This window comes from Gymnoscopelus braueri (genome assembly GCF_963280865.1).
Source record: "Gymnoscopelus braueri genome assembly, chromosome: 1".
In the NCBI taxonomy this organism is placed as follows: domain Eukaryota; kingdom Metazoa; phylum Chordata; class Actinopteri; order Myctophiformes; family Myctophidae; genus Gymnoscopelus; species Gymnoscopelus braueri.
Genome location: NC_137603.1, coordinates 49781452 through 49808874, shown reverse-complemented (window position 1 = coordinate 49808874; position 27423 = coordinate 49781452). Strand labels below are relative to the sequence as shown.

At 40.4% G+C, this 27423-nt stretch overlaps 1 protein-coding gene across 1 annotated transcript; it reads right to left on the bottom strand.

Annotated features, from left to right (window-relative positions):
- Window positions 1-608: 608 nt before the first annotated feature.
- abcc12 (ATP-binding cassette, sub-family C (CFTR/MRP), member 12) lies at window positions 609-27423 on the bottom strand (the record flags this gene model as incomplete). The annotated part of the gene is made up of 29 exons (XM_080423362.1): window positions 609-732; window positions 1209-1373; window positions 3172-3285; window positions 3926-4004; window positions 5273-5432; window positions 5902-6088; window positions 6636-6725; window positions 8193-8382; window positions 10852-10989; window positions 11807-12033; window positions 13022-13204; window positions 14123-14226; window positions 14399-14497; window positions 14732-14785; window positions 15164-15263; window positions 17706-17729; window positions 18111-18230; window positions 18740-18943; window positions 20232-20304; window positions 20819-20943; window positions 21785-21856; window positions 22447-22692; window positions 23243-23350; window positions 23818-23966; window positions 25469-25616; window positions 25882-26055; window positions 26343-26576; window positions 26992-27139; window positions 27341-27423. 29 exons carry the CDS (start codon window positions 27421-27423, stop codon window positions 640-642), a joined length of 3891 nt encoding a protein of 1296 aa, XP_080279488.1. The 3' UTR covers window positions 609-639.

Sequence of the window (27423 nt, the reverse complement as noted above, 5' to 3'; positions counted from 1 at the left end):
ACAAACTGGCAAGGCAATGTGTTTGTTTGTTTTCTCAGCAATTAAGTCATTTTCACAGTGTGGCTGCCTGAGTCTAGCTTAGTGTAAACGTGTAAATGTTTCATACTTTTTGAAATCTTTAACTTTTTTTTATTTTTTCTATTTTAAATAGCCAAACTATGTTTCGGCAAGAAGTATGCTGCCTTTACAGTACAGTGAGAGGGGTTCCGTATTGTTTAAGGAGTACTTTGATGAGGGACTGGAAGTGTACATACTGTAGTGCAGGCTCAACCTCCGTCATCATACATGCAGCTTGAGTTCTCTACCACCTCTGTTTGTTTGATATCAAGAACCATGTGAGTTTAGAATCAGTAAGTGTAAATTACTGTCTGATGATTGTAAACACAGCAACTGACTTTAGACATCCAATACAGTACAGTGAGAAATCAATCTGTCTGTCTGTCTGTCTGTCTGTCTGTCTGTCTGTCTGTCTGTCTGTCTGTCTGTCTGTCTGTCTGTGTGTGTGTGTGTGTGTGTGTGTGCGTGTGTGCGTGTGTGTGTGTGTGTGTGTGTGTGTGTGTGTGTGTGTGTGTGTGTGTGTGTGTGTGTGTGTGTGTGTGTGTGTGTGTGTGTGTGTGCGCGTGTGCGTGTGTGTGTGTTTTAGGTGTTGACAGTGTTGGCAGCATTCAGTAGTCCAGCGAAGAACGAGTCTGGTTTTAGTCTTAACACCTCTGGACGATCAAACTCCACCACCTGAGAGAGGGACAGACAGGTGACAGAGGGCCAGGAAAGAAAAAGACAGGTGCGAGAGACAGGCAGGAACAAAGGGGACATGTGAGAGATGGACAGGGTAGTGAAATATAGGGAAGATAAAAAGGAGGAAGAGAGAAAAAGAGAGACAGAGGAGAGATGGACAAAGAGAAGGAGGACAAAGACTGTCAGACAGCAGGTTCAAACATATACATACGGAAGTATCCACTTGAACCCTAGCATCCCTATTCTGGGGGGAACATTGTGTGAAAATAGCAGATCTATGATGTACAAGCTACTGAAATGAGCTATGTGATTGTAGATCTGCTATTTGTGGCCAAGACATTTGGTGTTGGGAGGGCGGAGCCAACTCCGGTCAACTAGGTATTTGTTTACTAAGTATGGGGTTCAAGTGGGTCTGTTGATCTCTCTATTTGTCTCTGTGAGTGTGTCTTGGTGGCTGTGCATGTCTGTGTTACCTTTCCGTTGTCCATGACCAGTATTCTGTCTGCCTCCAGGACGGTATTAATGCGGTGTGCGATGGTGAGGACTGTACAGTCGTAGAAAGCGTCTCTGATGGTTTGCTGGATCAGAGCATCTGTCTCTGAATCGATGGACGCCGTCGCCTCGTCCAAAAGGATGATCTGAGAGGAAAGAAGAGGAGAGGAGAGAGACGAGGAAGGATGGAGAGGAGAGGAGACAGGTGCACATAGGGAGGACAGACAGACGAGGAAGACAAGCAGAGAGACAGACAGATTAGTACAGTAAAATATAGCATATTGTTGCTGTCCGGTGGAAACCTTAATTTTCAGGAAATGGAAAAAAGAACCTGTGTTTCAATGGACTGAATGTAGTTATTATTTAGTCACAAGGTCTTGTTAATACTTTCATTTGTTAAATACTTCCCCCACGGACAAAAAAAAACACAAAAAAAAACACAGACAGACTTAAAGGTAGGGTAAGTGATATTTTTGGGTTAAAACAAAAAGTATTTTTAAAAAAGGTTAAAGCACTATATTCTGATAGTAATCATTGCTATAGAGTGTTTGTTCAGTAACAGATGTCTCCATGTCTCTCCAGCTCTTTAATAAACAGAAAATACATTTTTCGGTAGGTGTCAAAATCTCAGCCAATCAGGAGAAAGTACCCATTTTTAAGCTTCATTTTTATAGTGTTCCAGTTCAAATTTTGCATGCTCATTTCTTAGTGTCATCACTTCCAATTTCACTTGTTTAATCTATATCCTGATTGAGTTCTCTATCCTGATTGGATAAAATTGGAAATGAAACTGAAACTGAAACGAAAATGCATTTTCTGTTTTATAAAGAGCTGGAGAGACATGGAGACTCCTTATATGGACAGGACACTCTATAATAACGAGCACTATCAGAACATAGACCCATTTTGCAATTATTTGAATAATTGCAAATCACTTACCCTACCTTTAACCACTGTCAACCTGGCATCCCCAACAGCTGAACATTTAGATTTAGTTTTTTTCAAAATGGTTCTAACATACCTGATTTTGAAGCTCATAATGCATCACGTTGTGACCTGTGGTGAGTGACCCGTGGTGAGCTTGTACGTTATCTATTTACGCTACTTTTGCACAACACTGTCTTACTGTCTTATACAAATATTGGGAAGACAGAGAATCAGAGAGAGGGAGAGAAAGAGAGAGGGAGATTGGAATGCTTTACTGTTAAAACAAAAAACTGTAATTAAGAAGGAATCACATAAATGTAACTTATTTTTAAAACCTCCCATCAAATGTAAAAATGTAATACGTTCTAGGATGATAACACGTTGGTGTTTTGTACAGTATTTTACTGTACTGAAAGTTATTCAACTCTTTCATGTAGTAATTTTGATTATGTATATTGTTTATCGTTTATTGCTGCTGCTGTCATGTTCTCAAGTTACCAGGGACGCGGGAAGTGGGGTGCTGAGGGTGCTGCAGCACCCCTGGTGGTGGGGAAGAGAAAGAAAAAAAATTGGAAAAAAAATGAATTTTTTATTTATTTTAATTAAACAAATATATATCATTTTAAAAGTCTATATACACACTTATATATTAAAACAATGATGTATTTAACTTTGGGGAATAAAATATTTGTTGAAAAAGGTGAAAAAAGGCTTTGCGCGCGTGCGGCGTCCCCCGCCAAGCCCAGCCCCCCCTGGCATAAATGACTTCCAGCGTCCCTGCAACTTACTGTCATTAACACATTTTAGTTTGGGATTTCAATTTGAGTTTCTCTTCAACTCAAAACTGTCAATAAAGCACATTTGAATTGAATAGAATAAAATGGAGGGGTAAAGAGGGATCGAGAGAGAGATACAAAAAGAGAAGGGGAACATTTTCTTAGAAGTGCCCTAGGGTTAACCAAAAGACAGAACTAGACAGAGAGAAAGAGACAAATAAATAGACAGGCAGGTAGGTACCTTAGAGTTCCTGAGCAGTGCTCTGGCCATGCACAGCAGCTGTCTCTCTCCCACAGAGAAGTTCTCTCCATTCTCAATCACCTCTGCCTCCAGCTCCCCAGGAAGACTAGAGATCTATAGAGAAAATACATTATACTACTACTGCTAATAACCCATTCAGACCTGAGGCCAAATGTCTTCTAAATCAGTTTTCTGAAACACTTTATGTTGCTATAATATCAGTGGTTTTCAAACGTTTTCATGTCAAGGACCCCAAAAATGTTATGTATTTGGCCACGGACCCCCATCTCAAAATATTTAGTTCCAGAGCTCCAGAAGCAAAGATTTGAGTTACAAATGTTCGCTTTAAAAATATATATATATTCAAAGATTTGCACAAACCTTCATGATTTTTCAGAAATAGCAGATCTACAAGCTCACTGTGCCGCACTATGATCTTGTATATCTGCTATCTTTGAATAGCCAAAGTATAAAATAATGGTTAAAGTGGTCTGTCTGTCTGTCTGTCTATCTGTTTGTCTCTCCGTCCTTCACATATCTCGTGAACCGTTCATCCGATAAATTTGACACGAATGCCTCTTCGCTTTGGGGGAAAATGTGCTCTCATGGTGAAATGCGACTTTGATAATATGGGAGCGTAAGCTGTGCTGTACAAGTCTTAGAGAGAAAACAGACTGACAGACACACATGTAGGTAGAGACAGAAAGACAGATACTGTAGACAGACAGTCCCACAGACCGTACGGAGAACATACAGCATCCTTCATGAAAGTCTTTTCCAGGGCCATCCAGATCGCCTCATCAGTGTTGTGGTCAAAAGGGTCCAGGTTATACCTGATAGAATAGAATAGAAACATTATTGTCCATACATGGTTTTTCAAGTTCAGCATCATTAGGGTGGAATTAACCACATGAACCCCACAGTAGCATCCCTAATTCCCTATTCAGAGCGTGTCATAATAGTGCACAAATAAGTGAACATTCACTGCAACATATTCCATCCAGTTTGCCACCCAGTGCGAAAAATTTGCCAGCTGGAATTGATGGATAGAGAAAATGACGTTGGTGGCCCTTCCTTAATTTACGTTCCTTGGTAAGCAAGCACTTGGGTTTCCAATGTCCTACCTCCTCAGTGATGCTTCCTAATCCTATTTCCTAAGTCCTTTGAGCAGGCATAAGAGACTTGACACGAGAAACGCGATAATGTCCCATTCAGTGCATTGATAGCATCCGAAGCCGGTGAGAGAGAGATACGCAAGGCCAGCGGTCCGGGCCGAGACTCTTTCTATTATTGGTATGTTTGTTTTAACCATGCACACAGCATAGTTTAAAGGATTGGGAAATGTATGCTGAGCTGTACTCTTCATTTTCATAAAAATAAATTGTTCGATTTCAACAACTCATCAAAACTTCCTTAGCCCATGACTTTAAAGCAGTACTATGTAACTTTCCTCTTCTACCCTGGATTTGAACCTGGTTCCTTGCTCAAGTGCTGACATTTTAATTTTTTTTTACCATTTTTACCCCTTGCTCAGGGGATACATTGAATCTTCCATCCATCAGGTAAAAATTCGTGTCAGATCCTGTGTCTAGGTGAGACATGACCTTTGACACGATCTAAATGTCTCAATAGAAGAGCAGAGATACAAAATACAACCACCCGAATTGTATAAGTTATATTGTATTAACATACTCTACCATACAGATTGAACAAAATTACATTTTATTCATTAAAAAAAGTTACATAGTAAGGCTTTAAGTTAATACTGAGCATAAATGTAAGGCTTGCTAGGCAATCTTCTTCATAAGAATCTAAATTCGGGAAGTGAAACATTTTGTAGTTGTAGCAGAGACTGACAGAGAGAGCAGGTTGGAAAAGAACAAAGGCAAGGCGCGCATTCGCCTTGCTTTCAGCATGCGCAAACAGGCGCATGCATTCACGTGTGGTTCGGCCCGCATTAAGAATTTTGCCCAATCGGGTCCGTGACCCCAAATTAGTTCGACACCCCTGGTTTGAGTGGTTAAAAAGCAGACAAGACAATAAATACAGATACCACAAAACATATGGACAGGCTTGACGTACAGTATAAGACATGACGTACCTGACAGTTCCTATGAACAGCACAGGGTCCTGTGGGATGATAGACAGTTTGTTGCGGAGGTCATGCAGCCCGATGGTGGTGATGTCCACTCCATCTATCAGGATCTTGCCTGCAGCTGGTTCCACCAGTCTAAACAGAGCTACACCTAGAGAAGATTTACCTAGGGAACATCAACAATATCCGGTTGGCGTTTTTCAGTCTCTTAATAACTTCCCTGTATCAAAATAATAACTAAACTTTGATTACAGATCTGGTCATAGATAAGAAAAATGCTATTGACTATAGATCGGTAGGTGGCATTGTGGAGTGAATCAATGTTTGTCAGTCTGGTGGACATATTTTATTTTCAGGCCAAAAAGTGGATTCTACATAAAATGTGATCATCTGAGAGGCTTCCCAACGCAGAGAAAAGGCTTTCTTTTCGATACTACAAAACCGCCTTTGTTTTGGTGGGTAGCGAAATTATATTCTATATTTTTACTAGCCATCGTTAGACATCGAAAACCTGGTCAATGCGGAAATACAGAGGGTTAGAGAGAACTCGCTAACACTATGAACCAGAGCTATGATCTTTATAAAATCACAGGCACATTGATCTGACAAACATCTGGAAAGCCTGCTCCTCTCACCAGATCCTGTTCTTCCCACAATGCCAACTTTCTCCCTGCCGTAGATGTGCATCTTCAGGCCATTGAGGACGATGGGGGTGTTCTCCCTGTACCTCATCTTGTAGTCATCGAAAGAGATGGACCCCTGCTGGGGCCAATCCTCTGGAATATGGACCTCTTTAACCTGCCTGGCACCCTCAGACGGACACTGAGGAAACAATATAACAGATGGACAGACAGACTGATAAATGGAGTGATTGAGATACATTTTGGTGGAGAACATAGTGGAGACATGTGAAAATGTAATCTCTCAGGGCCGATTTTCAATTTGCAATGAAAATCTGTTAGCAGGATTGCTGTTTAGTTGAATAGGAGCTGTCCTAGGGGGCATGCCCTTGAGCGGGAAGCAAGTACATTAGCATGAAGGGCATAACCAACCATGTCTGATTTTCTGTTGCTCATACATTGAAAGAAGCTTTCCCCCAGAGGTTAGAATACATTTATAATTATACTGTGTGTTTGTGTGTGTGTGTGTGTGTGTGTGTGTGTGTGTGTGTGTGTGTGTGTGTGTGTGTGTGTGTGTGTGTGTGTGTGTGTGTGTGTGTGTGTGTGTGTGTGTGCGTGCGTGCGTGCGTGCGTGCGTGCGTGCGTGCGTGCGTGCGTGCATGCCTGTGTGCGTACGTAATTTGTTTCATGCAGAGAGATAAGCAGACAGATAGACACACATCCTTGTAGACAGACAGGCAGTTACGTACCGTGCTGTACTCTAGGAGTCTCTCCACTGAGCTAAACCTGGCCTCTACCTCTGTAGCCAGCCTCACCACGTACTGAAACATGCCTGTTAACTGGACACACACATCAACACCCGCACGAGTGCACACACACACACACACACACACACACACACACACACACACACACACACACACACACACACACACACACACACACACACACACACACACACAGGTTCGTATTTTGTCGACAATATTGATATATATGCCATCATATCCTATTTTAGTGTGCCATCTTGGCATAACTCAAGTTTGCCTACCAATCTTATGATTTTATTAAAGAGGTGGTGCCATGGTTTTGCACTTTTTCTGTTTTTCATGTGTCTATGAGGTTGATAGAACTTCATTAAGCACCCTGGTGGTGTTTTTATGGTGTTTTATGTCTTCTCTGACTATTTTGAGTTTCTAACTGGAGGCTGAAACCTTGAGGGTCAAACGTGCCAATAGAGAAACAGCGCTTTAGTGACATAGTAAAAACATACCCTCCCCCTCATTATCATAACAGGTGTGGGCATGAGGAGGAGGAGGGACTAGGACAGGTGGGTGGTGCTAAGGTGGTGGAGGAGGTGCTAAGGTGAGAACCAGGTATACTTAATGAACTGGAGGCGTGTCCACATAAAAACATAATTTTAACAATTTCTGAACACTTTTTTGAAAAAAATCTTCCTCCTAGTATAACCATAATACCTGATGATTCTGTTTTAGGGGGGGGGGGAATCACTGAAAATCACGGCACCCCGTCTTTATGTTCGAGGTTGGACAAAACTAATCCTAGTATCAGGTCTCTCCTTTCCTCTGCATGTGTTTTGAGCTGTACAGAGTGCAGGCCCTCCAAGTCACTGATTATCTCTGGAGGAATACAATAACAGCTCATTGGAGTTAACTTGACCATCTATGACAAAGCAACAACACCTCCAGCGACGCCGGTCAGAGTTGAGGTCAACGTGTTGTTTGAGACATTTGGACGCTGTTTGTCCAAGATAAACTGTCACACCATCTGCTTGCCATCTTCTCTCTCAACCTACGAACGAGGCTCCTCATGGCCAGATGTCATCGTCAGAACTGATAACAACTTCATTTTTGTATAATTGTTGTGATCATTGACTGTTTAGTCAGAGAGATGTTTTTGCTGTACGGTGCCTCGTGGATTGATTCTTTCTCTTAATACAATGTCAACCTTTTAATTTGAGGTCATTAATTATTATTATTTTAAAAGATTTTCTAAAGATTTCCACAAAACGAACATTTTTCTAAAAGAATTTCATGAATAAAATAAAAATAATCAAATAAATGCCCTAAATTAGAAAACAAATGTTTAAGAAGTAGTGAAAATAGCTGATCTGCAAGCTCGCGTTGTGAGCTTATGCTTGCTACTTTCACTAGTTTGGGTCCCGGGCAAACATCTGATTTGGCTTTTGGGTCTTGAGCTAAAAGGTTTGGGAACCACTGGCCAATAGTGATCTTGGGATGGGTTCACTCAAATGACTAATATGTGATAAAGTGATAACAATTATTAACCTGTACAGTGTAGGAGAGGGCCAGCCCCTTCATGGCAGGTTCAATGACATCATTGGGGGTGAGGACTACAAACAGCGACACCAGGAAAGTGATGTTGACAGACAGGAAGTCCAGCCAGAAGGACAGCCAGCGTGTCCCGCAGTTAAACAACAGGAAGTGGTTGGAGTTGGTATCACTCAGTCGTTTGAACCTATGGTAGGAAATGTTAAAGCTACACTCAGTACATTTTACAGTATGTCTGTTGTCTCACTCTCCATGCATCAGTCCTCATTGTCTCCGCCAGGCCGAAGGCATGGCCGAGACTATGTTTTGCACCCTGTCCGTCCGTATGTGTGTCCGTCAGTCCGTCAGTCAGTCCGTTTGTGAATGGCTAATCTCCGGCACCGTTGGCCCGATCAAGGTGAAACTGTGCACACACACTCCCTGGATGCCAGAGCAGAACCTCTGCACCAAATGTTTCACATCGGCTTGTTATAGCGCCGCCAGGAGGCCGATTTTTGCTAAACAATTGTACTTTTATATTAATTTTGTCCAAACATCACGCAAATCGGTACACATTATCTCTATAGTCATGTGATCATCATTGAGAAGTTTCTAGAAATTCTTGATTCTTGATAAATATATGTAATTGTTTTACTCATAGTGTGCTACTACAGTATATTCTCTCTTCGGTTATCAATGTCCTTGTGGGTGAAGACAAGTACCTACAGGTGGGTGAACTGTAGGGAAATAGTAAAATACACTGTATGTACAGTACTTTTGCACATACTGGTTAAATAGTGCAGTTATGCAAAACATAATTGTGCACGTATAATTGAGCTACAATGAGTACTGTATATCACATTATACACCTGCTATATTTATGATCAGGTGCCCTTAAGATGTGTACTTACCACCAGTGTGTACTTAAAGTTTTGTTTAACAACAACATATATCTAAAGAAATCAAGTTTATTTCATATTTGTTGCTGCACTGCTGTAACAACTCAATCTTACCCTCAATAATGTTTTTTTTTAGACCGTTTACTAGTTTACATATCACAGAACTTGAACCATGCAGAGATTGCAGACGACCCTGAAAAAAAATTGAACTATAAAGGTTCCCAGGGGTTCATAAAACCCTGTTAGCTGTCTTCTTTATCTATTTTATTCATTTAAGCTTTGGACCAGTGCTGTCTCATCTCCTATCTTATCTTATCGCACTAAGCACATTTTATGCTACTGCAGTAATTCCCAGTGGTGGCTCAGATTTTAGTAGCAAGTAGCAATATCACAACATAAAAATACTCTGTTACAGTTAAAGGCCTGTATTAATTTTTACTTGAGAAAAAGAACAAAAGTTTTGTCATCAAAATATACTTACAGTACCAAAGTAAAAGTACTCGGATTTGTAAAAATTTGTCAAACTGTTTAAGAATTGGCAGATCTACAGTACAAGCTCACAACAGGTTGTGATGCGAGTGTGACACGTTATGAGCTTGTAGTTTGATTAATTTTGAGTAGCCAAAGTATTGTATAAAATAGGGCTTATGTGGTCAATGCATATTTTATATAATCAAAATCTGCTAAGTAACTAGTTACTAAAGTAACTGTCAAATGAGACTCTGAGATATAATGAAGTAGAGGTTTTAAATATCAAAACATTGACTCAAGTAAAGCAAATGTACCTCCAAATTACAGTACAGTACAGTACAGTACTTGACTAAATGTACTTAGTTACTTACCACAACAGGTAAATCCACATACCAAACTCCATAATCAGTTCTCTTTTTCATTCACACAAAGAAGTTAATGTAATGTCTTTGAGAATATAATATTAATATGTACATTGAAAACTACTACTACTGCTGCTACTACTTTACAACAATATATGATGTTTTCTCTTATACTTTATAGAGGGTTCTAATATTTCTGTTTTCAATAGGAAAATCTGCTTAATGTCTGTGTTAGAGTTAAAACTGTATTGTGTTGACAATATTAATATATATGCCATCATATCCTATTTTAGTGTGCCATCTTGGCATAACTCAAGTTTGCCTACCAATCTTATGATTTTATTAAGTTCGAGGTTGGACAAAACTAATCCTAGTATCAGGTCTCTCCTTTCCTCTAGAGACTGCATGTGTTTTGAGCTGTACAGAGTGCAGGCCCTCCATGTCACTGATTATCTCTGGACGAATACAATAACAGCTCATTGGAGTTAACTTGACCATCTATGACAAAGCAACAACACCTCCAGCGACGCCGGTCAGAGTTGAGGTCAAAACATTATTATTAAGAACATATTGTTTGAGACATTTGGACGCTGTTTGTCCAAGATAAACTGTCACACCATCCGCTTGCCATCTTCTCTCTCAACCTACGAACGAGGCTCCTCATGGCCAGATGCATCGTCAGAACTGATAACAACTTCATTTGTGTATAACTGTTGTGATCATTGACTGTTTAGTCAGAGAGATATTTTTGCTGTACGGTGCCTCGTGGATTGATTCTTTCTCTTAATACAATGTCAACCTTTTAATTTGAGAACCGGCCTGTGTCTGTCTTTGATTTCGTCTCATCCTTTTTACACTGAGTTTTCAGCTGTTTAACTACAAATAGTTTACGACCCTTATATATCAACTCTATTAGTCTGAAAATGTCAATGTAAAATGGCATACAGTTCAACGTAGATGTGTTGCTTCTCATAGGCGTGGATGACGCTTAGACCCTGGATGGTGGAGGTGGTAAGAGAAATCCATGGAGAACGACTGATGTTCTCCATCCTTTTCATCTCACGGATACTCCTCTGGAACACACTGTAAGACACACACACACACACACACACACACACACACACACACACACACACACACACACACACACACACACACACACACACACACACACACACACACACACAGAGACAGATTTGCACAGACAGACACTAGAAATATATACCCACAAACCCAGATTTACGGAGAGAAAATGATAATGAGTATGGCCACACTACAGTATTTATAGCTTTCACCTATGGGAAACAGTAACATCAACTAACAGACAATACAACGTCGAAAATCATTGACAGCTAGGTACTGTAAGCTTAACTTTTAATTCAGGGGATACTTTTATGATCGCTGTCATTCTGTCTTGCCCACTAGCCATTGAAAAAGGAGTTCCTCGAGGCTCATTCTGGGGACAACACTCTTTTACAAAAAAACAACTCACTGTAACTCCTCCATCCATCCATATGAAGACGATAAAATGTTTTACTCTGTTGGCCCTTCACTCAGTTCAGCCATGGAAAACCTTCAGGCCAACTTTGCCATTATATAGAACACACCTTCACTGATCTACACCCACTGTATTATTCAACACAGATCTCTCAAAAATCGAATGGGTTCCCAGATTGCTCAACACTTAGGAAACAATGGTCATGACTTTCAGTAGGAAACAGGACACTCCCCTCATATCCTCCCAACACTTTTCACAAAAGACAGATTTTAATTAGGTGGATAGAATCTAGGATGTGGCCTTCTTTCAAATGCCAAAAACCGAAGCCTGAGTCTCAGTGCACCGGGGGTGCTAACAATTTAGTTTTTATCGGTCAAACGGTGTAAACAAAAGATAACTCACAAGAGGATGAGACCAAAGACGATTGCCAGCAGGGCTATAACTGCCAGCATTGCGGGGAATATGACTGCGATGCTCAGCATGGTGTAGGCGACCAGGAGGGCGAACTGTAGGAAGTTCTCCATGTTAAAAGGCAGTACAGCGTCCAGCTCATCCATGTCTTTGGAGAACCGGTTGACCAGCCGCCCTGTTGGAGTGGTATCAAAGAAACTCATCGGACTCGCTATGACCTGAAGACAAGAATGGGGACAGCCAACCAGTCACAATCATGCTCAGAAAACACAATTAATGGACGTCAGTGTCGTAACGATTAAGACAGCAGTAACACATAGCTCTTGCTGGTCTGTTCAAATCTCAGTTGTATACTTAAGTTGCTGTTGTTGTTAGTTGTTGTTGGGGTATTTGTCACTGTACATTTGCACATACATGAAATCTATCCTCTGCACTGACCCATCCTAAATATTAGGAGCAGTGGGTGCTATTAATACAGTGCCCAGGGAGCAGTTAGGGGTAGTGTTGTGCGATGCCATTTTTTTAAATTAGCCACAATACTTGTACTTTTTGTGACGATTGTTTCTATACCGAAACCGAAAAAAGCATTACTGTTGAAGGTTAATCACAAGACACATACCGGCCATTAGCACATTTATTATAAAAGCAAATAAAATGCTGTGACATTAATAGTGTAATGGTGGTGCTGGTGTTATAATTAATTATTAAAACTAAGTAACTAATACATTATTTCAAAATAGATTTTTTTCACTATATAAAACCTTGTTGTGACGTTTCGAGCTCAAAGCTCTTCCTATTGTAATTGATTTTGCATGAAGAATAAGGCATTCTAATAACATACGCAAGCTTTGCTCCCATATAAGTCTGCTTCCGAGCAGACGTGAGTTTGAATGGACATCTGTCAAAATTCACGGACAAAAAAAGATTGATGAATCAGACTATATATGATATGAAAATATGTGCGGAAACAAGCTTAATGAATGCGGCCCATTGTTTATCTGGTATCCTATAGTTGAAATGTTCAGATTGTTATTTAGAATGATGATAGCATATTGTTTAGACAGATGCTAGGTGCATGGTTTACCTGGTATCCTAGTTTCTTGAGGCACTACACTGTATCTATCAAATGTATGTGATTTACTTTGCTTGTTGTAAGTCGCTCTCGATTAGAGCTAAATGCCTAAATTGTACTTTTTATAGCCTTACCTTTTTACACATCTTGTTGTGGAGTTTGGTGGAGGCATTCAGAGTGAACTTGGTGAAGGAGTAGCCCTTGATAACGCTTAAGAACAACATAACGACCACGATCAGTCCATAGACCAGCTGGTAGAAGGACATCTCGGGGTTCAGGGAAATGTTTCCCTCATCTTCCACCGTCACATTGGCAGTCTGTCAGCACAACACACAGCTTTTCACACTCACAGTCTTTTATTGTTGACCACTGGGACCTGGGTACGACACAGTCTTGTACTGTTGGAAACCTGGAGTCGCCCAGTTCAACCCTGGTCTTCTACTGTTGTTCAATGTGATTATTGTTAGTTTTTTAGGGATTTGTGGACTGTGTCCACAGTGTCCACATTTTTGCAGCGGACCGCTCAATATTTGCCGTTTGTGTGTGTGTCACTCCAACCCTAGTCTAAGTGACATGTTGTCAGCGCAATAAGCCCAGCAACGCCAAACAAAGTGATAATAACGCACATTTTCTGCTTGTGTTTAAATATTCATAACTTTTAAGCACAAAGCCTGTAGTGCACACTACACTGTTTTCATGCTGGTAGCTGGATGCTTGAATCAATTGTTCCCCCATGATTCATTATTTGATCATCCGGTATGCAGGCCCGTACCACAGGTGCACCATGTTGTTTTCCTAATGCACTTTGCCAAGGTGTTTTTGGAGCATCTCTGTATGTAGCAACACGTCTCAACTCAAAACATTGAGCGCTGAGTTTGAAGTCGATCAGTCCCATATATGCGCATGACCATATATGGGCATAGCGGTCGAATCTGTGGCTCTGGACAACCGGATGTCCATATATGCCTATATATGAGCGTATCAGGTTTATGGTTATGTCTTAGTCATGGTGACATGCCTATACAGTATATGGGCGTATCGGGTTTGTTTATGGTTATGTCTGAGTCAGAGTGGGGTGGCTGTGCTCTGCCGGCTCGCCAGCCCTCCTGGTAGCCAATTTTAATATGGGATTATTCAATTATTACCTAATTTCAATCTGTGCACTTTGAGTTTATGTAAAGCACATGTTTTGTAATGTACAAAATGAGTTATATAAATAACGTTTGATCCCTCACCCCATGTCCTTGTTGTAGCCAGATGGAGAGCCACCAGTTGGAGAAGGCCGTAGTTCCCACCAACAGGAACATAATATTCATAACGATGAACGTCAGGATATAGCCTGGAACACAACACAACACAACACAACACAACACAACACAACACAACACAACACAACACACAGTCATTGAAATGTGTGTGTGTGTGTGTGTACTGTATGTCTGTTGTAACAGCTGTACATACTGCGTGGTAATCAAGTAGTCCTATTGGACAAGGTTGTGTTTGTGTTTTACCTCCACCAGCCTTGCAGTAGTGATGATATGTTCTCCAAGTGACAGAACCTTCAGAAGATCCTTCCTTAGTTACCAGCTGTTCCGTTGTTTTTCCACTCCCTTCAATAATAATAATAATAATAATAATAATAATGTAAATTCTGCTTCAACTACAAAATAAATACTTTTTAAAATAAAAATCTGATGAAATCCCAAAAATATAAAACGATTATACATTGAAATATAACCTCTTCTTTTTAACACAAAACAAGCCACATTTCTGCTTCAGTTAACATTACACTGACAAATAAAAACACATGAACAGTTATATTACAGATGTTGTTATACACTTACCTTTTTTATCAGGCTTTTTCTCTCCATCAAGTTTTTCATCTGACATGTCAAAGGCTGTTGCGAAACAAACATGCACTCAAAATACGTTTATTTTCACAGACAGCATTGAATACAATACCCAGTTTCCCCTCGGGGATCAATAAAGTAACATCTTTATTATAAAAAAGTAGGCCGATATGGAACAATGCCCGTTGGGAATGATGCTCGTTGGGAATGCGTGCTAGTTTTGGACAACCGCCAGTCTGACCGAATTAAAGTGCAGTTATCACCTCCCATTCAGAAAAAAATACTTTAGACTGTGGTTATACTGGGCAGCTCTCAGGTCTGAATCAGTGCGAAGCAGGATGTTTCTGTAGAAGGACAATCATGCTGGATAAATACAGGGTTAAAGAACTGCCATATTCTCTGAACAGAATAAGCTTCTAATCCCACCTTTGTTGTCATGCTGATTGGATATGTGGTCTTCTAGTTTCGTCTCCTTCGTCTTTGTGGGGTCGGGTTTAGACTTCTTCTCCTCCTCCTCTTTTTCAGTCTGTCAGCAGAAAGAAGAGACAAGGTTAAAGCTAGAAGGAAGACAGACAGAAGGAAAGTTTACGCTTAATTTATTATACTCCACACGAGGATGTCGCTTGCCAAAAAGAACAGATCTACTGTACAAGCTAACAATGCATTGGGGTTAGCTTGTAGATCTGTTGCTTTTGGCAAGCGACACAATTTGTACCACAGTGAATAAATTAGGGTTTAGAGGGAGACATTGTAGGGCAGATAAAGGAAAGAAGATTCTGGTGGGATTTGTAATAATAGTAATTGTACAAACAAAGGAGTAGAATAGAGATTTTTGGTGAATAGTGCTGGTAAAGTAGTGGTTTAGTACATGAACATGTACAGTAACAGTCATTCATGTATTGAAGTTTGGATGTAATTACACATAATGTGTCACTATATGGTTATAATCTGACTGGTTAGGTTTCCAGAGTTAAAATGTGTACACTAGATTAGTGCACAGGATGGGCACCTCCAGCGCCCTTACACTGCTTCTCCCCTTTTGTACTTCCTCAATGGAGAGAGGTGGGTGTCATAAGATGTTCTACATACTGTAACAAAATTGGAATTAGAATTATCAATGATTCCTCTTTCATGATATATAAGATGCACCAGTTAATATATAGATTTTCACACAATGACATACCGTAAGTTGTTTTTGACTGACAAATATCTGCCCTATGTTTGTTTAATTTTATTTGTGTAAGAGTTGAGTAGGAGTATGTTCATGTCAGGTATGTTCTTGTATTTAATGTAATATTATTTATACATTTATTGTGGGATCGCTAAAGCGATCACACTACTGTTATTGTCAACACCGTTTTTTGACGGCTAACTAGTCCTTCATACTTTTAGCTACAAACTCCGTTCCAACTCTTCAACGTTCGGCCTACTCAGGACATGTCGGCTACCATTTGAATTTTTGAAATAATTTGTACTTTTAGAGATATTTCACTTTTTACTTCTAAAAAACTCCCATTCATTTCAATGGAGAAATTCATACTTTTAGATAGAAACTCCGTTCCAACTCTATAACGTTCAGCCTACTTAGGACATATTGGCTACCATTAGATTTTTTTGAAATAATTTGTACTTTTAGAGATATTTCACTTTTTAAATAGTAAAAATACTTAAAAGTTGATAAAAAGAGTAAAAATACTTAAAAGTTGTAAAAATTTGTAAAAGCTACTTTAAAGTAAATAAAGTGACTAAAAATACTTTAAAGTAAATACCTTGAGTAAAAATACTTAAGAGTACTTATATTGAGTAAAAATACTTAAAAGTACTCAAAATTAGTAAAAATACTTAAAAGTTGAAAAAAAGAGTAAAAATACTTAAAAGTTGTAAAAATTAGTAAAAGCTACTTTAAAGTAAATAAAGTGACTAAAAATACTTTAAAGTAAGTACCTTGATTAAAAATACTTAAGAGTACTTATACTGAGTAAAAATACTTAAAAGTACTCAACATGAGTAAAAATACTTAAAAGTTGTAAAAATTAGTAAAAAATACTTTAAAGTAAATAAAGTGACTAAAAATAATTTAAAGTAAATACCCTTTTTAGAACCTCTCAAACCTTTAGAACCTCTTAAACCTTTAGAACCTCTTAAACCTTTCAAACCTTTCAAACCTTTCAAACCTTTCAAACCTTTCAAACCTTTCAAACCTTTCAAACCTTTAGAACCTCTTAAACCTTTCAAACCTCTTAAACCTTTCAAACCTTTCAAACCTTTCAAACCTTTCAAACCTTTAGAACCATTCAAAGCTTTAGAACCTTTCAAACCTTTAGAACCTCTTAAACCTTTCAAACCTTTCAAACCTCTTAAACCTTTCAAACCTTTAGAACCTTTCAAAACTTTAGAACCTTTAAAACCTTTAAAACCTTTAAACCTTTCAAACCTTTAACTCTACTAACACTATCAATACTCAATACCATCAACATTCTTAGCGATCCCACACTGTTTCTTCAGGAACAGTACCTTCTAGTTTTAAGTGCTGCAGTATAACTGGCTGGGGGGGCTGGAATCTTTACAGCAGGTTCTATTTTGGCATCAGACAATAATGAATAATGCCACTAAAGACAAACAAGATTCAGTGATTTTAGTAGTCCAGTTTTAAATAGGTAGCTTACCTCATAACAATCCAATGCAATTCCTTGAATTTGGAATGAACAAATCAAATGCATACAAAAAAATGATACAACAACACGCACAAACAACATACAACAATCTCATATTTTGGAAAATTAAGTCCATAATTGAGTTCCTTGGCCTGTTGGCAGCATGCACAAATTTGACACTGATCAGTGTAGTACTTGGCAACATTATCTGCGGAGTGCGGACAGACGGATGGACGGACGACGGACGGACGGACAGGCACACGCCCGCGAGCGTGCACACACTGCGTGCATGAAAATAATAAGTCATCACTCACTCTCACCACCACCTCCACCATATACTGTAAAAGAGAGATCGCCACAGAATGTATCATTTACAAAACACAAAATAGGCTAGAATTGGACATCATAGCCTAATGTAGCGTCGTCTTATGTTACTTTGGAAGCAGGAATTCACAATTCACAAACTGGACATATCATGTTTTCTTTCTGTACTCTTACAGGTCCCCTCATCCCAAAACACTGAACACAAACACACACACATACTGTATGCTAAATAACAGTACAGGTCAGTTATGTTTTAGTACATCATATTTACACAGTACAGGTCAGTTATGTGTTAGTACATCATATTTACACAGTACAGGTCAGTTATGTGTTAGTACATCATATTTTCACAGTACAGGTCAGTTATGTGTTAGTACATCATATTTTCACAGTACCTGGTAGTTAGTAATGAGCTGGGCGTAGCGGCCCCCGGCCCACATCAGGGACTTGTGGCTTCCACACTCTTTCACCTCCCCTCCCTCCATAACCACCACCTCATCACAGAACTCCAGATACTGAGACACGCACGCACGCACGCACGCACGCACACATTACCATCAGTTACATTACAGTTACAGCTGGATTTTTTGTTAGGATTTATAGGATTTATAGATTAGTTATATAATATTATGCATAAACCCACGCTTGCATTACATTTAGTTATATATTGTAGTTATACTGTTAAATGTATAGACATTATACTACATACAATTCATCTATCGAGGGAGAATCAAAATAAACATGGTGAATGTAACTCATACATTGTCAAGTGTTTTTTTCCCCAAAGCACTTGATAATGTAATATATGTGCCTGACTATCTGCTCATAAATACAATGGTACAGTCTGCATTTATATAAATGCAGACTATTTACCATCATTTTGTTTAAGTGCAGTGCCCAGGTCAGGTGTTTTATAACATCATGCATGTATCAGCAAGGTCTACTTTTGTCCTTATTCTAGTTTTGAACAGGTTACTTTCTAGACAGCATGGGCTACAACCACGCCGTGAAAAGAAAGCCCTACCTGTAGCTGATGAGTGACCAGGATAATGGACTTTCCCTGCAGCTCCTTCTTAACACACTCCTCAAAGATGTGTTTTCCTACGTGTGCGTCGACGGCGGACAAAGGGTCATCCAGCAGGTAGATGTCTCTGTTGGAGTAAACTGCTCTGGCCAGACTGACCCTCTGCTTCTGACCCCCTGATAGGTTCAGCCCTCGCTCACCTATCTGGAGAGGAGAGGAGAACAGGAAGGACAAGAGGAGAGAAGAGAGATTATTGCGTTATTAACCTGAATGTTTAACATTCCTCCACAAGGAACTACTTTTTACAACCTTGAACTGAGATATGAACTGGAATACTGTATATGTAGTGGAGACTCTGGTATGATGTCCTTGTGTGTGTTGTGGTGTTTTGACTTTGTTGCACCTGATCTCTTTTTAATTGCACTACTGTATAACTCAGGGGAAACATCTTATCTTTAACAATTAGTTCTTTTCTGTTCTTTTGTTTTTGAGAGGAAGAGGGCCAAGTATGAGGAGCTGGCAGGCGAATGCCGAAGCAGAGTTTGGTGGACTCCATGCAACACAATCAAGGTCCGGTGCAGAGGATTCGCAGGCCAGTTGCTGTACAGAACGTCAACAACGTCGCTGATGCCACTAAGAACACATCAAGATGGCTGTGGATCACAAGGGCTGATCTGTGGACCACAAAAGCTAACTAGACACAAGCTGGAGGCTGGGTCACCTGGGTGAGGGTGTCTGATGTTGAAAGACCCGAAACACCCAATGACCCCTAGGTTGCATCACTGCTGATGTGTCTAGATTGCACCAAAAGGTGTGTTAATCCTATTCTAGAACCGAAGTCCTGACGTCACTCGCTCATCCCCTGGGTCACGGAATTGTGGTCCAAAAATAAACAAACTGTCCCGGCGATATTGTCAGGGAGGTGGCTCTGTATCCTTTACGATACAGAGACACTCATATTTGATACAGTCTGTTTCTGGCACAAATTTTATTAATTTGGCGGCGGTAACATTAGCGTTTTCTCGTCGTCAGTAGATGCCTCATATATGAGTCAAACCGCCCGGCTCATTTGTTTATTTTTGGAACACAGTTCTTATATGACGCAATATTAAACACGTCTATGGACATTCAGAATGGGGGGGAAAAAACGTGACCCAGGTAGGATGCGTAAATTATGTCAGACTTCGGTGTTCTATTCACAAAGTGAATAGAACACCGTGTGCAGACTTTGGAATGCAACCATAACCACAGATCCCATAGCCTGTAGCAAAAATGTTGATAAACAGATTAAATGTGATAATAGTAAAACAAAAAACAAACAAAAAACACCTTAATCACTCTCTGCATATGCCAATGGTCAATGCCCACGCAATATGTGCACGTTCAGATCGGTCAACCCACTGAGGAGAATGCATGAGGACACAGAGAGAAGGACAGACAGACTTTTCTTCATTTTATAGTAGAAAAGTATAGTATTCTAGTTCAGTTATACCTCAGTTTGATCTCCATCAGGCAGAATGTCCAGATCTGTTGTCAGACTGCAGGCTCTGATCGCACTGTCATATCTGAGAAGGAGGGGACATTTAGCTGAAATTGCTTTCACTTTCAATTTAGAAGCTATTTAGCTATTTAGAACACAGAAGCCAGTTCGGCTGATTAGATAAGCACCAATTTATGATGATAATCAAAAGTGGTGTCCTTGACTGATGTAATGCAATGTAATGTAATGCAAGGTAATTACTGGTGGAGAGCAATTACTTCTTCAGTATTTCAGTATACAGCACATAAACTGTTCCCATATGCTTACAATACTTGCAGAGTACCATTGTACCACTAATCTACATAAATTAGACATTAGACATACATAAATGGGCTAACTTTTTCCATTCTAGTAATTTCCCAAACTTTGCCATGCCAAGGACACCCAAATAGCCACGAAAACAATGTTTTAAAAACAAACAATAATTGCTACATCAACATTATGACCAGCGAACACCGATGCTTACAATGAGTACAAGGAGTAGCCTACAAGGAACTTTGTTCTTCTTTCTGGCTGCATTTTCCTAAATCTGTCTTTACCTCGTCTCCTCAAAGGGTTCCCCCATCAGGATGTTCTCTCTGACTGTTCCATGGAAAATCCAGGCCTGCTGGGAAACGTAGGCAAATGTCCCATCAGCCATGATGGAGCCACTATGAAGGTGCATCTAGGATCGGTAAACACATGACAAATTAGAATACAAATCTACTTAAAACAAAAACAAAACACAAAGGAAACTAGGCTCTCAGTTTTGTCTGAATTTGTTTATTTTAGAGATGGTATTATTAACAATAAACCCTTTTTAGTGATTTTACAAGCATAAAACACCCGGACAACAGCCTTGCTGAAACATGTACTGCAGGTGTCAGCCGTGTAGTAAGTAAGCCTTGCCGAGCCATGTGGCCCATAGGGCAGGAGCCTATCTCCTGTTTCTGTAGCGTGAGGCAGCTTGATGTACAAGTACACCCCCTGGACATGACATTACAGTATGTCGCAGGGACTTACAACCCTTGATGCTGAGTGCCAAGCAGGGAGGCATTGGGTACCATTTTTTGAGTCTTTGGAATGACCCAGCCGGGGATCGAACCCCGACCTCCCAATCTCAGGGCGGACCACTATAACAAGGCCACTGAGCTGATTTAAAGGCTTTTTTCAGCCTTTGTTACACTAGTGTGCCTTGAACTTTTCTAGAACTGAGATAACTCTGACTCTGACCTTTTGGGTGTGTTTTTTTTTCCTTTTTCTTTTTACCTATTTTTCAGTAGTTTTCAACTTAGAACTTTTTCAAATCAAGGACACATTCCAATCCTCCTCCTGTCTTATTAATTACACAACAAAACAATATTAAAGCCAGCAATATAAGCAATAACAATGTCAATTCAAAATATGGTATCTGTTTAAGAACAGATATATTATTTTCCCAGAAGACACCTACAGAAGTCAGTGCATGTTAAGCACAGAAAATACATGTAGTAAAAAGTAGGATATTTGTAATGCTGGTGACCAACCTGTTCTAAGATGCTGGAGATCAGTGATGTCTTCCCACTCCCCACATTTCCACAAACCCCCAGCAGGTGGCCCTGTAGAGGATGACAAGGATGGTCTGAGTTAAAGTTCATATGGTTGACTACAATGACAATGCTTTTTATTTTTTTTACTTAAGGCTGCACTATGTAACTTTTAAGTTCTACCCCGGAAGTTAACCCGGGTATCTGAAATATGACCTTCAGGCACTGGTACCACTTGTCATCCAGTCGTGTCAAACCAGACACAGGATCTATTCTAAATAGAAGAGCAGGGAGACCAAATACAACCACCCCAATTGTAGAAGTTACCGTATATTGTATTATACTCTACCATACAGATTGAACAAAATAACATTGTATTAACACATAAAATAATAATTATATGTTACATTGTCGATAAAGATGTAAAATGAAAAAAGTATGCCCTGAAACAGTGATTCTCAACGTGGGGTCCGGGGACCCCCAGGGGTCCTTGAGGGGTCCTTTGTTCCAGGGAGTCCGCAGCTAAATGATTGATAGTTACAATTGTAGGAACCAAATGGACCCATAAAGTTATGGTGGTCTGTGGCGTAATGCATACCAAACTGGGGGTCCTTGAAATTAAAAGGTTTGAGAACCACTGCCCTGAAACACAGAACACTCACCTTGGGTAAAGTGAAGGAGACGTGTCTCAGGGTTGGTTTTCCCTTCTCCTCCTCCTCATTCATCTCCTCAGGCATCTTCTTCTCCTGGGTGTCAGGATCTCCTTCCTCCACTCCATTCTCTTCAGTGTGATCTGCAGGTGCGTCAGGGTGGGCCCATGACAGAGTAGCGTTCTCCATCACTATGGCGTAGCCTGTGCCCGTGTTCTGCACCAGGTAGGACTCTGGGTTCTGAGTCAGCATCAGTTTCTGTGCCCCAGAAAGCAAAGAGAACTTGCATATTTTACGGAATGCAATGTAATGAATACACTGTCAGAGCCATAGTTGTGAGATAATTTGACAGCTCATTTTAATGAAATGAAACTACATATATGTACTCCTCGGAGCGCAGATCTCCGCCAGGCGGGGTTGACTATACTCTATATAGATTTGGAAGTCAATCGTAGCCAAACAGAATGGAATATGGTAAATCTGATTTTGATCGCATGAGTGTGTGAGTTTTGTACAAAATCTGGAAGCCACCACAAGTCTGTATGCAATCACTCTAGTTCTATAAGAAAATGTGTTTAACTCGCAATCTCACTGAGAAAAACCTCACTACCCACAATGCTAAAGCGTAACATCCGGTAACGTTGATGTATCTGATTGCTGGAACTCGCATTACTATGGAAATGTTTCACCTCTCTTAATCATAATCACGTGTGTGTGGCCTTCTTTTTCATTTGTAAAAGCAAGCAAGAAAGAAAGAAAGAAAGAACATTCTTTCCAAAACATCAGCGATGCTCCTAGAAAGAGTTACCTTGAGTCGAAGCAGAGCGACATTGGCCTCAGCCACTGCCTTGATACTGTAGGGCAGGATGCCCAGAGTGATCCTCATGCTGTTGAAGATGGAGATTATACTGAAGGCCTGCATCCACAAGAAGAAGAATATTAACTACCTGGGAGTAAAGAACTAGGCAGAGTACCATAGTACCAGGAGTACAGCAACTGAAGATCAGGTTTGGGAACGGAGTAGTTAGTACATAATGCTACTCATAATCAGCCTGGTGCATGGTGGACAGTCAATCAAACACTACAACTGGTGATTCTTTAAACACAGATTATCTTTTAAATGTCAAGATTTGAGGCCACAGTGATAAAAAAAATGTCTTACTATAATATGTTCTGTCTACAAACTTGTACAGTGTACAAAACTTAGAGTTACAAAATTTTGATCAAACTTGTTTAAATGACAACCATGCTCAAATCTTTAATTTGCTATCATGCTCATTTGAGTATGGCTGGAGACGGAGAGCCTATTAGCCACCAAACAGATTGTTTGGTCAGAACAAAGTTATAAAATGATGATTAATATTGCACCAAGATTCAACTTGCCTCTGCGGTGCCCAATGGGAGGCCGATTACGGTGTGGACAACAAAAGTGAGGATTGTGGCAAGGGTGGGGATCAGGGTGGCAATGGAGGAGTTAACACTCTGGACGTAACCTGCTTTCTCCAGGTGGCCTTGCTCCGCTTTCCTGAATTCTAAAGATGAAGAGGATGGGGGATGCATGGGGAAAAGAAAAGAAGAAAGATAATGAGTATTAGAAGGAAAAGAAGATGAGGAGGAAAAAATATTAGTGGAAACATTTGTAGAAGTTGAACGATCGGAGAAGAAGTAATGGAGGAAAAAAAAGGACAAAGAGGAGACGAGGCACACGATTGTCTATTTATATAGCTCTAATGGAGTCTGGCATTGAGTCAGGTACCCACGGATCCCTGTGGGGATCAGCAAAAGATCACCTGATTGGCAATTCAATTGCAATACAATGCTACTTTCTGAATCAAGATAAATGATTTGATTTTGCTTGACCATGTTAAAAGAGCACTTCACCCATTTTCTTATCTTCATATAATTGGTCCTCACTAATGACCATTATAAGATAAGATGGTACCATCTACTCGCTTTGCACCTCAGAGGTGGGAAGAAGAAAGAAGAGAACTAATTTTATTTAAGAGCAATAACTTCTATTTCAGCATGCTAACCTTCCAGGAAGACAAAGACTGTTTCCATTAGCTTGGAATCCCAACTGATGATGTCACTGGTAGGCAGCTTTCTGAACTGTCCACAGCCCACCTCTGAGACGCAGAGTGAGAAATGCTGCTATCTTATAATGAGCATTAGTGAAGACCAATTATATGAAATGGGTGAAGTGCAACTTTAAGAATGCTATTTAATGAAAGATGCTGGGTTTGATTTTCACCTGCAATCCTTCTTTGAAACACTACACTGTTCTCTTTGCACACTACTTACAGTATGTGTACGTGACCATTTCAACATGTCATTTTTTTTTAGAGTTCATGCTATTTACCCGGATCTCACACTTGTGAGTGGCTCTGGATATAGCTGGACCTAACTATAACCATCAATTAGTTAAGTGGTAATATTCCATTTACCCATGTTGTTTATTTCGCTATTTTAGTTGTCTTGTACATACATTGGATATTCAATATGAATGATTATTTTTATCCTGTATGTCTCTATCCCCATCACCTAACATTACATTATTACACAATGATGAAATTAAAGAAACAGAAACTCATAGCCTGTTGGGTATTGGCTCAATAGAATCTCACTCAAATTTGCTGTGCCTACATTTCAGGACATAATCTGCCCGGATGAAGGCTTTGGTTTTGGAGCTTATGGAACAGATGCTGGGTGGTTGTAGAACCAAAATAAGGACCCATGAAGGATGTTACAGATGTTAATGGTAATGCTACTACAAAAAATAATGATAAATGGTCCGCACTCCTTTGCGGTATTTGTCACTGTATATTTGCATATACAGTGAAATGTGATATTTGCATTTAACCCATCTTAAGTATTAGGAGCATTGGGCAGTGCAGAGCAGTTAGGGGTCTTGCTCAGGGACACTTTGACATGTAGACACCGGCTGGGACACGAACCGGTGACCTTTGGTTTCCAAGGCCGGCCTCTCTACCCACTCAGCTACTACTACTGTCATAACTAATAAGAATAGTAATACCATTTATCTTCTCCTGAAAGCTGTCCTCCCAGGCGTACATCTTGATGATTTTGATGCTGGTCAGAATTTCATTCATGGTCCTCACACGGGTATCTGTTTGTGTCACAGCTTGGGTTCTGTAACTATTAATGGCCTTGGCCATGATGCCCTGAAAACACACACACACACACACACACACACACACGCACGCACGCACGCACGCACGCACGCACGCACGCACGCACGCACGCACGCACGCACGCACGCACGCACGCACGCACGCACGCACACACACACACACACACACACACACACACACACACACACACACACACACACACACACACACACACACAGGAAAGCAATGTCCTCTGTCCAGAAAATAAGTGCAGAGTTCATATGGCAAAAGTGTTCATCGGTATAATCTACAGTACCTGAATGGGGATGAAGGTGATGTAGACTCCGACCCCTATGAGCGCTGTGTAACCTAGGATGTAGCTGGAGTAGACGATACACAGCGCCAGAAGTATGGGGCTGTAGAAGATAAAGGGTATAAACACAGCTGCCTCAAACATCCTGTAGCTGTCAGCAGTCAACACGTTGATCATCTGGAGGAGGAGAGGAGGATGTTTTTTAATTTCAACCAAACACTATGTGCATGGTACAGGTGCATTCTAAATAATGACAACAACATACTGTATGCTAACCACTTGAAGTTACAAATTGATAAATTAACACTGCTCTCAGGATTTTACTCTGTACTATATACTCAGCCTAGCAGTAGGTTGGTCTGTATACATTATGTAGGGTAGGAAAGTAAAATATTCAACACTGAGGATGTTATGGTGTAGTATGTAGGTGTACCATATAACATTCCTGTTTACAACATGTGTACCTCTCCCATAGAGATGCCTGCAGAATCTCTTAGTGAGATGATCTTCTGGAAGGCCAACATGGAGAAGGCTCCCTTCACCCTGACAGCGGTACGTAGGCTCAAAGCCCATGCCAGAGATGCAAAATAGGTCTTCATGAACTCTGTAAAGAACAGAGCCCCACAAAGACCCACACCGTATAACACGTCGTCTGGAGGCCCCTCAATGTATTCCAGGATCAGATTCACCAACACTGCCTATAAGGAGATAGGAGAGGAGGGGACAGGATAGGCGAGGTTAGGTGAGGTCAGGTGAGGTCAGGTCTGGTCAGGTGTCAGGTCATGATTTTCAAGAATCAAGCAGTAAACTTCTGCCATTGGCTCTGGGCGAAGCCACGTTTGCCACCTGGTAGCATCTGAAAGTATTTGGGATGGCTAAGGTCTTTGATGAGCCTAATATCAGACAGACAGGCACGCCGCACACATACTGTGCAGAGATTCTGTGCAGCCATTTACGGATACGTTATAAATACGTTGAATGTAGATACATTATAATAGACAACTGACATCACTGGCTGACCTAATGAAGAGTGAGATTCACATTAGAGCCACGCTGATTTTGCAGGTGTGGGTGATTCCCACACAAAATGCAGTGCGTTTCTACAGTACTTACCGGCCCTATGAATACACAGGCCATGAATATGACCCCAGACATGTAGGTGATCACTTGTCTGGTTTTCTGAAAGCGCATGAACACTCTGGCTAGGGAGGCCTTCTCCAGACCACATTTCTCAACCTCCTCATCCCACATCTTCTGAATCCTTCACAACACAGACAGACAGAAAACCACAAAGATAGACACAGACAGACAGAGGAGACAGACATCATTTTGTGGCAAAAGATGCATTTGACAAATAATCCATCTGAAGTGCATATGCCTCTAGTCATATACATACAGTATACAGTATATATATTTACATATATTGACATGCACACACACTCAAACTCCAACCGACACGCACCTCTTCCCATTGGGGTCCGCCGCGTCGAGGGGAGACAGGTAGAGTGAGTTTATATCCAGCGTGTTCTTAAACAAACACCACAT